The sequence below is a fragment of the Condylura cristata genome, unplaced genomic scaffold, assembly GCF_000260355.1.
Source record: "Condylura cristata isolate star-nosed mole 26May11 unplaced genomic scaffold, ConCri1.0 scaffold00011, whole genome shotgun sequence".
NCBI lineage: Eukaryota > Metazoa > Chordata > Mammalia > Eulipotyphla > Talpidae > Condylura > Condylura cristata.
Genome location: NW_004567112.1, coordinates 50107298 through 50119419, shown reverse-complemented (window position 1 = coordinate 50119419; position 12122 = coordinate 50107298). Strand labels below are relative to the sequence as shown.

The 12122-nt window shown below is 31.3% G+C and overlaps 1 protein-coding gene across 1 annotated transcript in view; it reads right to left on the bottom strand.

Moving 5' to 3' along the window:
• PCDH15 (protocadherin-related 15) overlaps window positions 1-12122 on the bottom strand; it is a 565802-nt gene that overhangs the window by 345510 nt on the left and 208170 nt on the right. The window contains exon 4 of the mRNA XM_004681080.1: window positions 6764-6883. Within this exon, the coding sequence (XP_004681137.1) occupies window positions 6764-6883 (120 nt within the window). The remainder of the gene's footprint in view (window positions 1-6763; window positions 6884-12122) is intronic.

Sequence of the window (12122 nt, the reverse complement as noted above, 5' to 3'; positions counted from 1 at the left end):
GGTTTTATTATAATGCATCTTGGGGTGCTTCTGTATGTTATTATTTTATTCAGAAATATTTGGACCTCATAGACAAGAATGAGTTTTTTTCTCCCAAGTTGACAAGTTGTCAGCAATCATTTAACCGACTTTCTACACTTTTCCCTTTCTTTTTCAGGAATACCTGTGATTTGGGTGTCATTTCTTATTAAATTAATCAAGAGGTTGCTTGCACTATTTAATTTTTTAATTTTTTTTGTCTCTATGTTGGTTTTATCGTATGTTCTCCAAAACTGTGCTTTTAAGTTTGCCAATCACCTAGATAAATATATAGCAATGACAGATTAAATATGTATATATTTTCAATGTTCCCTATTATTTCACCTTACAGATAACTGTGACCTCATTTCTTCACTCCGATAAACAGAACCAACTTTATCCTATTCAGTATCAATTAAGCCTTAAATTTTCTGCTGATCAACTAGGCCTCTAAGTCACCAGTTGTGGGCCCACCCATAGCTTAGCAGTCATTGCTTGTCTCTAATTACTTGTAAAGTAGAAATAAGCCAAAATATGTGGACACTCTCCACTTAAATGTGAGTGGCAACATTAAATTGTTCCTAGTCAAGAGTAACAATAATCTAATCATTGTTTTCTGGCTTTACGCAGAATGTCCTTTACCTGCCATATACATATATATGTTTCCATTTAAGAAAACATTGAAGGTCGTAACGACATTAATTTCAACTTGTTAAAATCAGTTTTTCAGAAAATGTATAGATGTCATTGGTTGGCATCAGACACTTGCATTTATTCTTTCTATAAAATTAAATAATCCTAACACAGCATGTTCAATATATTACATAAAATAAGATCTTTAGACTACAACAAGGATGAGAGTTCATTGTAAAATAACAATTATATGATTTTATAGTCATGAGACTATCTTTATATAATGCACCCTGTGAAAACCTTATTAAAATTCAGATAATATTCTTAGTAACTTACCTAAAATAAGCAATAGTTGTTTTGCTTAGGCTAAATTACTTTAAATATTTATTAACATCTGAAATTTGGACTTTGACTTAATGCAAACTATTTCAGGATGAAGATTTTTTAACAAAACTTTTGCAATTAAACTCATTAACTTCCTGACTCAGGAAAACAAAGTGTATCAAATGCTTGCACATTACAAAATAAATTATGGCTGATTTTATTTTCTCAATTTGTTTAATACTTTAGGGAGTCAACATTAAAAAAGAAGGATAATCTAGTCAGGAGAATAAAAAAAAAAGGTAATAGATGTTACTACCTTCTGAAATATCACTCTAATATCTACAAGAAAGAAACCACCCATGCATACTGCTTCAATTCCTTCAGTGCTTTTCTGAGTGGCAGAGACAGTTAATAGAAATGCTGTGCTGTCTACATCATGCACTGGAGACTGCTAGGAGTGATATGCCATCAGTTTCCCCTGTTTACATTAGTTAAAACATTAACATACTGAGCAAACTTCACTTCAGTCTGGCATTAAAAAAAAAAGATTAAGGTAAGAAAAGTGATATGATAACCTATTATAGTTTTATTAAACTAGCTAACAATGGGATTTAAAACATCAGAATACCTATTATGATTGTATTTTTCCATAAAAGTTTAACTCAAAATTTCTGTGATAAATTCTGACCCAATTTTAAGAGTTTTTTTTTTCTTTTTATTAACCAATCTAATGAGGTCAATGTCTTTGTATTACCATGAAGGCACAAAAAAGTATTCAACAACTTGATGAACATAGTAAAAATTCTTTCAATGTATTGCATAGAGGGCTTTAATAATGAGGTATTTACAATTATTTAGGTTGGTCTGCATATTAATTAAGGAAAGTAGGCTATGATGCAACAACTAAATGTCCAAAATAATGGTTTAACCTAACAATGTCTTATTCTTACTTTTTTTTATTTATGTATTCATCTAATATCATTCAGAAAATGAGCTCTGTTTATGTTGTCATCTAAGGATTTGTATTAATAATAGATATTTGATCTCAATATGTTTTTCCCTGGCAGTGGAAGGGGAAATATCAACTTATACCAGGCAGTTCTTTGAACTCACATGTCATAAGCCAGACCAAGTAATTTCCTACAACCAAGAAAAGTTTATTCCTAGCTTGTCTTCAAAGAGAAGAAAGACCAATTTTGTTTTGAAAAAAGCACAAATGTTTCTACTTTGAACTTGGTCAATCAGGTCTGTAGCTACTTAGGTTCAAATATGTTCAATAAAATGCAATACACAGTATAGTCAAAGGAAAGAAACCAAAACCTCAATTTTAATGATTTTGATGAAAATGTTCAGTGACTGAATAATGTGTTTTGTTGCAGCGAAAGTGTACATTTGACAATTGAAACTTTAAAATTTGGGAGAGTAAAAATACCTAATTCTTTCATTCACATCTAGTGTAACTCTCCAACCAGATCATAAACCAAAAACAGGTAGGATGAGAAAAAATACTAAGGATGCAAACATTATTGTATTTGTCCTTTATTAGGACAAGAATAGAAACTTCATCCCCTTTAGTTAAGCATATATTTGTAAAAAGAAAGACTCAAAAGTGTTTCCAAGTAAGATCTGTTTGTATGACATTCAAATATGACAGTAATGCTGAACCCTGTAACAGCTGTTATAGGCAGACTTTTAAGGAAGCACTTTCTAAACCTGCTTCCTTATAAGCAACTCATTTCTCTGTGTAATCTTCCTTTCAGTGTGGGCAGGACCTCTCATGTGCATCTATCCAATAGAAAATAGTATAGGTGATAAACTGTCTCTCTTGTGATTGAATTTTGATATACAAACTCTGACTTACAAACAGATTTGTTCTAGATGCTTCTGAGCAGACATAATGAAATAAGCAGTTAAAAACTGTAGGGTGATCCCTAAACTTTGAACACAATCTACAATCACAGACTGACAAGAATACAAGACTACCCTACTGCCATGAAGTAATGAATTCTGATCACAATTTGAATTATCTGCAAGGAAATCCTTTCCTAGACAAGTTGCCATATGAAAACAAATATGGTCAGTACCTTGACTACTTTGTGAGAGTTACAGAAACAAGAGTCCAATGAAGCTATGTCCAGATTTTGTCATAGAAGCTATTAACAAAATAGGTGTCTGTTGTTTTAATCTAACCGATTTTTGTGATACTTTGTTATACTGAAACAGATAACTGATGCATTACATACTCCCATGAGATTTGTCACAGGTTAGTGATAACATTTAGCAATGGAGACTAGATGTTGCTGTATCTGACCAGTCTTCAACTTAATATTTTTAAGTTATAGGAATACAGTGACATGAAAATATGTTCACATATCAGAAACAACCTTTTTTTTTTTTTTTGAGGAGTACACAACAGGTTAAAGTGCAGCACTATGAAGCTGACCACAGCATCTTCAGCAACAGCTTGAACTCTGGCCAGGCCAGGTGACCCACATGGCACAGCAGACTTCTGTCTCACCCACTGCATCCTGCAGCATTGTACTTGGTCAACTGTCTGTTCTGCTTCCACTCTGTCTTTGGAGAATCCTCTCATCACCCCTGCATCTCCAGCCTGTATACTTGAGTTCTGTATGCATAAATAAATAAATCTTTAAATATATATGTGTGTGTGTGTGTGTGTGTGTGTATTATGGGGAGAGAGAGAGAGATGAATTGACACCTCAGGTCCGCCTCCTTTTTTCAATATTTTCCCCACTTTCTTTTTTTCTTTCTCACAGAGAAAAATAGCCTAAAGTATATTTTCAGCTTTAGTATTTCTAAGTGAAAACTAGTAGTAAATTAGTAAAACTAGTGAATTAGTTGACAGTTTATCAATTCAGGTCCACAGTTATGGATAAAGTGACTATGTTTCACTTTTCCAAGAAAATTTTGAAATTATTCTAACATTGTTGGTACTCCTTAATATTTAAAAAAATATCAGAATGTGTCAGAAGAAAAAATGAGTAAGATAGTAAGATTATCAATCTTCTAAATATGTGTTGAATATTAAGGTCCCTGGGAATTAATTGTCCTGCTTTTATCTGACTCAATTTATATGCTAAAATAAACAAAAACCCCTGACATACCTGAATGTGGAGTCATCACAGGCACATCCTGGATGAGTCTGTACACATGCAACATGATTATGATTCACATTCTATAGCAGTTAGTCTGAGTGGAGACTAAATTAAATATCTCAAGGGGCAATTACAACTCTACGAGAAATCTTGAAGTCTTCTAAGAGAAGTCTTTCTGGTCTCAAGAATCAGGGTTTACCGTCTGAGACCAGCAAAGTTGATGGAAAGTGACGCAGGGATATAGAAAAGCAGAAAGTCAAAAAGAAATAGAAAATATTCAACTTATGATCTATGTCCTAATTTCTAGTTGTTTTCTAAAACCACATCTGCATGGTACAGGCTTAAGAAAGTGAACTAAGCAAAATAATCTACCAATTTGGGATTTGAGCTGCACCCAAAAGAGATTTCAGTTTGAGTTCAACAAAGCTATCTGCTAAAAATTAAACAAAACAAAGAATGTGTTACTGGATTACAGTAGAATCAACAATCTCATTACAATACAACATCTACAATGTCCAGGACAGAGTACCAAACAACATAACATATGATGAGCCAGGAAATGTGATCCCTTTTTAAGAAGAGAGAACATTCAGGGAGACATATTAGAACTTCAGACAAGAATTTTGTTATTTACATTTTTGAAGGACGGGTTTATTAGGAAAAGGACAAAGGAAGAAACAGACACAGGTGGGCAAGGAGGACAGTTGTATAGACAAGGATTTTGTAAAGAAGCTTTTCTAACTATGCTTCTAAATAAAATAAAAAAATTGAAAAAATCTCAAGAAAGATATACTTAATATAAAGTTATGCAACTATAGACTTAAAGCTTATAGAACCAGAAAATTAAAAAAAGTTTCTATTTAATAGAATGGAAATGGCATATGATGTAGTGACACTGAATGCAGGTCACTAGAAGATACCTAGTCTAAAAACAAGTAAGTGGGGGAAAATACCTTTTAAAAATGCTAAAAATGAATATGTAAAAAATATAACATTGATCAGGCTTGGGAAGTGGCAAAGGAGAAAAAACACCACCAGATTGAGTAGAATGGCCTGGGGAGGGAAAAAACAATCAGTCCCTTTTTGGAAGAGCTATTCCCAATCTATTTCAAAAGCACACCTCTGATACAAAAATTGTACAAATGCACAAAAATTGTAGTAATTAATCCTCAATAGAAAATTAGACATGTTGTTCACTGCCGTGCTGTTTCTACTAGGGACAAACTGCCCACAGTTTGTCCACTAGTAGGACTGTTGGCTACATAAACAGATACTATATAAAGAAGACAAAATATGCAGCTTTTAATAAAATGATATATTATGTGAAAAAACATCAAATGCAAGTAGTATTTGCCAAGAAATGTAATATGCGTAGGTATTCATTGAGGGAAACAAATACACATTTGTCTAACATTGTCAAAACCTTGGATAGTTTTATTTTTTTAATGAACTGTAATAAGTGTTTTCCTTAGATTATACACAAACTGGTCATTCTTTACATTTATAGAGTCTGAGGAGTGAATATTAGGAAATAACCATTGTAAAGCACAAGCTAAGAACATACACATAGAATTATTTTTAAAACCTAAACAGCAAACAAAATAATATTTTATTACAATACATTGTGAACACTGTTCATGTTACTCTGAAATTACAGTCCTGATTACATTTTACAAGTGGCCATGGCAAATCACCTTACTATTAGCTTATTTTCTCTCCTTTGCATCAGAGATATTACTGTTCACAACTGATTTTCAAGAATAAGATATGAAAATGTAACTGCTATTACTTATCATAATAAAATTGTGAGGTAAATCTCTCTATGAGCTTCACAGTTTCCATAAGCACACCAGTTTTTTTTAATTAATTTCATTATTTTTGCATATATAAGTTCAATACAGTTAAAAAATAAAACCATGTTATTTTCAACACATATATATTCCTAACATTAAACATTTAGAATAATTAAAGCAAACACATTAATTTAGGATAATTTAAAACTAAACTTTGGGAATTCAAAGGTATTTTGAGAACCTACTACAAGTGAAAAAAAAGGAAGACTGCAAGCAGGACTTCCAGTTCTAACTTGAATAAAACACTTTTAATTTTGTCTTGGTTTTGAATGTCTCAATTTAAAACATTATTTCAAAGTCTAAATAATAGAAACATAGCTTGACTTAATGCAAACAATAGACTTATAATCAGAAATTTTGTCCTCTTCTCTCTAGATTTGATATTGTCTGAGAAATACTTAGATATTTGAATTTTCAGGTACTGTCATCATCATGGATAATGTCAGAGTGGTAGTATTAATTTGCACAAAGTGTTTGAATCATATTGGCAATGTCATTTATAATGTTTTATTTATGATGCATAGAAATCTACCTGATGATTTACAAAAGTGGCATACCATATTTACCCATGTACTTAAATTTTACACGCAGATGCACATACCATCAAAATTGTGCATTCGAGAGTAAGTGTAAGTATTTTAATAAATCTTAGAGATAACTTTTAATTTTTAAAAATTTTTAAATGAGATACTCATTTAAAAAACATCATTACTATTGGGCTTTCAGTAGATGAGTATTAAATTGGTTTAATAAGTATAAGTGAAAGACTTCAATTTTCTTCCTCATAGGAAAGACACAAGCATATAGGCTTTTACTTACCGGATCATGTGGATTATACTGAATAACATATTCTATCTGTCCATTTGGGCCATCATCAATGTCTGTAGCTCCATTGTCCCCTGAAAATCCTGTAAATATTGTGGTGCCAACTGGAGTGAGCTGAAAAGAAAAAAAAAAGTAAATCATGATGTCATCAGTGGCATACCAGAAGTCTCCTATACAAAAATGAGGCATTCATTCAACAAAGTAAAATGAAAGGCACTTGCCTACAAATACAGATCTCAAGCATATTTAAAAGTCTACTTATAAACTTTACATAATTGATGGTATGAAGTCAAAATTTCTCTCATTATGATACATGCTTTGGGTTAAAAAAACAGTCACAATAACAGATCTTGTGGAAAAAAAATTTACATCCTAAGAATAGTAAGACTTAGTGTCACATTTAAGTTTAGGATTGGCCATTTAGCTGTTAGTTTTATTTCTTATTAATCTCCACAAAATCAGTTATTTTCTCTTACCTATAGATATTTGCAGTATTTCTACATCAGTCCTCCAGTTTACATCTCTTACCTATAGATATTTGCAGTATGTATTTCTACATCAGTCCTCCAGTTCTCAAATTTTACTGAGAAGTCTACTATTAAAATACACATATTCCAATTAATTTTTAGTGGCTATAAACCAAAATGTCTACAGAGTTCTAGCAGGTAATATAAATTAATAAAATAAGTCTGATGGAAATGTTAATAAACTGGGAAGCACATACCCTCTTCAAGTAGGTACCTGCTACTTAACCCAGCAATGTCTTGCATAAGGGAAAATGAAGTCAATGCTATATACTTTTGATATTTCAATTTATCAGAAATTCTTCCAGCTAAGTTTGGCACTAGGTTTTAGAAAATTAAAATAGTAAAAGGTCATGAAAAAGTGATTCTCTGGCACAGAACCCATGACAAATCAAATTGTGACATCCAGTTTAGCAAATAATACAGTTATGCTTAAAGAAAGAAACTTTACATATTTATAAATTAGATATTCCTGGAGGCACTTTTAAGAGGTTAAACTGGAAAAATTAAAAAGGGGATTCCCGCATAGGGCAGCAGTATGGAGACGCTATACTTGCCTGCTCTCTATACTCACAACTAGATTGCAGAAGGAAAAAAGCAAAGCTCCCCTGCAATAAAAATGGAGAACCACAGGACACATAGGGTGAAAGTTGGGCAGAAAGGAGTGCAAAACAACAGTCAGAAAATCTATCCCTATGACAATCCACTAAAAATAAAAATGAAGATACAAAAAAAGACATTGACAGAAGTCTCAAGCCAGCTGAAAAGCAGAGCATGCCTAAAGAGGGAGTTAGGTCACAACTGTTATAACATGCATAAGACTTTTTTTTTTTTTAAAAGTGAAGATATAAACCAGGAACAAAATAGAAAAAGACAGTTATAATTAGAAGTAGCAGAGCTAAATACCATAACTGAATGAAACAATACAAGTGAGTGCCTCAACAGCAAACAGCTACAAGTAATTGAGAGAGTTAATAAGCTTCAAAACAATACCAGAAAACACACATAACATAAAGAAAAAATAATTAAAAATATGAAAACATAACTAAAAGAGAAATTATATGTATAGCACTGGGATACCAAATGGAGAAAAGAAAAACAAAGGCATAGAACACTTATTTAAAGGAATGATTGATGAGAAACAAACCACACACTGTGCCCCAGGGGCTACAGAACTCCAAACAAAATAACACCAGGATAAATATATTAAGACATATTACAGAAAGACTGTTGAAAGCCATTGATGAGGACTAAAATCAGGAAGAGAAAAAAGGATAAACGTTATGGAAAAACCAACCAGCCCCTCAGAAGACTGCAATACAAATATCAGCAGCACAAGAGGGTTAACAAAAGAATGGTAATGTCCTTTTAGAAAAAGAATTCCATACTAGTATCCTTTAATCTATAAGATTAACAATCAAGAATGATGGAGTAAGGAGCTTCACCAAATAACACAAACTAAAAGAATTTTTCAACACAAGCGGCAGCTGAAATAAATCTTAAAGGAATTATTATAAAGAAACAGAACAATGAAGATAGAGGTAACAAACACATAAACCATATGGCACAGGGAAGAGTAATAAAGTGGCCCATTACATTTGTCTTAGACTAACTGTCCAAAGAATTACACAAATATCTCATCATATACTAATCTTAGTGGAATTTTCAAGGAAAAACAAATGTAAGTTAATGGAAATGAAACCTAAACAAAGATGAAATGGAAATCTTACAAAATAAAACGACAAGAAAAACTAAAATTAAAATATGGTTATGAACACCTATGTGTCAATATTCACCTGAAATATATATGGCCTGAATTCACGAGTAAAAATGGTTCAGAGTGATTGAATGGATTTCAAAACAAAATCTTCTGTTTAAAAGAAACCCATCCTAACAACAAAGACAAAGGCAGAGAATTAGCCCTACAAGCAAATGAAAAACAAATCAAACAAACTCAGGAACAGCTGCTATTCTTAGACCAGGTAAAATAAATTTCCAATCAGAAAAAATACTAGCAGATAACCTTATGTTAAAGGATCTAAGGCAACAAGAAATAACACTAATTAAAAAATTTATATGTAGTGAAAGATAAAGTATTAAGATGCATAAGACAGATACTAAAGAAACTAAAGAGATTGGCATTGTAACAATAGTAGGAGCTTTTAATATCCCACTTATAATTATGTAGAGATTGAGACAGAAAAAAAATAAGGAAACAATGGTCCTAAATGTACCTCTAGACCAAAAATCTTAATAGACATCTATAGAATAAGTTTGAAATTGAAAGACAAATAGATGATTTTACTTTTCAAAGGAATATAAATAAAAATTATATATATTTTAACAGAGCACAGCAAGAACAATCCTTGTGAAACTTATACTGTATATCTAGGGAACAAGGTGGAAGTGAGGAGTGTAAGGGGAAGGAATGGACTAGACCACTGACACAGGAAGTGTAATGGAGGTTGAATTAAGTATGTGCATTATGAGGGATTTAAAAATGCAACCCCAAAGCTACCTACACATGTAACAACTGAAAAACTAATACAGGAAAAACTATGTACACGTGAAGACTAAATGATATGGAGAAAAGAAGAAACAAACAGAAATTAAAAAATTCTTAAGACAAACAAAAATGAGGATGTATGCTACAGCAGCAAAAGTGATCTTAAGAGGAAATAAACTAATAGTACATATAAAGAAATTTCTAAGAGGGAAAAAGAAAATAAAGTCCCAACGTTAGTAAAAGTAAGCAATTAGTAAAAAAAAAAAAAAAAGCCACTAGTGTATATATATCGATATCTATATAAATAGATCTATCTATAGATATTGATGTATAAACAGGTATATATCTATATATGTATTATACACACCTATGTGTATATAAAATGATCAATTAATATAAAGATAAAATTATATATATATATATATATCAGAACCATGAAAAAGGTAAAATTACATCAAATAGCACATAAATAAAACAATAGTAAGAGATTACTATAAACACCTGTATACCAATAAGTTCAATAACATTGAAGATATGGGTGCATTTTTAGATAAATAGTATATAATAAAACCAATTCTATTATAAACAGATGATAAGAAAAAAGTGATCACTAGCACAGACATTGTAACAGCAATGAACACTTCTGAAAATCAAAAACCCAATACCAAAATAACTTGCAAATAAGTTTTATCAAATCTTTAAAGAAATTAATTACAAGCATGTTCAAATTGTTTTGCAAATTATAAGAAAATTCATCAATCAAAAAAGATAACTTCATGGCATTTGTTACAACATAGCTAGAGCTGGAAGAACAGTGGCAGGTGGTAGAAGAGAAGTCAAAATGAGAAAGAAGAGTACAGGGACTATAGTGATGGATCATGGGGCCTAGTAGTGGGATAATTACAGGAGCTACATTTGAGGGGGAAAAACAAATAATATACAAAAATAAACAATGATGTAAAAAACAAATGCATTTATTTTAAAATAAGAGTAAGTAAACATTAAACCTATTGGGAAAGGATAGATTCCTAATATATTTTGTATTGCCAATATGCATTATCAATGAAATCAGATAGAGAACACAATGAAAGGTGAACATATGTGCAAAACCTGCAACAAGACATCAACAAAAAAAGCTCAATGGTGTATCATAAAGATCATACATTATGATCAAATGGTAGTTAACCTTGGGATGTAAGGGTGCTTTACTGTATGTAAATCAGTCAATGTAGTATACCATATCAACTAAGTAAAAAGGAAAAAAAAAACTGTAATACTATTGTAATACTATATGACTCAGCAAAACCACAGTTAAACATCTATCTAAATAATATAACCATCAAAACAAAAACTTTATGTTCTACTGTGTTCATATTGGCATGAGTTATGATAACTGGGGCATGGAAGTGGCCTAAATCTAAATAACAGATGACTGGCTCAAAAAAATGTGTTATATCCACACTATAGAACACTGTTCAACCACAAGGAAAGATAAAATTCAGCTTTACTGTAAAATAAAGGATGTTTAAGGAAATGAAGGGCGAGATCCTGAAGTAAAATTGCCAAGATAGTAAAACTGCTATGGGGAAGGCACTGGGAAATTCATGCCAAATTTGAAGAACCTGCCATCAATATTAGCTGAAAGCCAGGAAATAAGAGCTTAACAAGCAACATGTTTATTTAATAGGCACTTAAAAGAACAATTTGCTATAATGCTTTTTTTATATCAGTATACAGTTACCAAAAAAAAACCAATTTTAAACGAATTACATAATTTTTTTGAATTATTGGTCTATGACACTATAAAGGTTACAGGTGTACATTGTAAATCAACCTCTGTGTATATTCACCATTAAAAGTCTAGCTTCATTCCTTTACCATAAAATTGACCTTTTTTTTATCCAATTCACATATAATCTTCTCCCTTCATTTCTGGTAACCACTTTTTTTTTCTTTTCATTTGAGGAAAGAAAAATTTTTAAGGGAATAACAAGTAAATCAATGTATGATGCCTTAAATCTATGATTATACATCAAAGTGAATAAAAGTAAAAAAAAGTCTTTTAATTCTCATATGATAAAATGACAACTTATTTAATATTCAACTGCATTTTTACTACAGAATGATTTTATTTTCTTCTTGAAAGTCTAAATGTCACTTCCAAACTCCAATACTCAGAAACAATTCTAAGAAACAGTATTCTAGCAAAAAACAATCAGCAAATCAGTATCACACCTGCAGACTATATGTAAGAACATTTTCTTGGAAGCAAAATGACTTTGCATTATACAAACTTTAAATAAAACTGGAAAAGATGAACTGA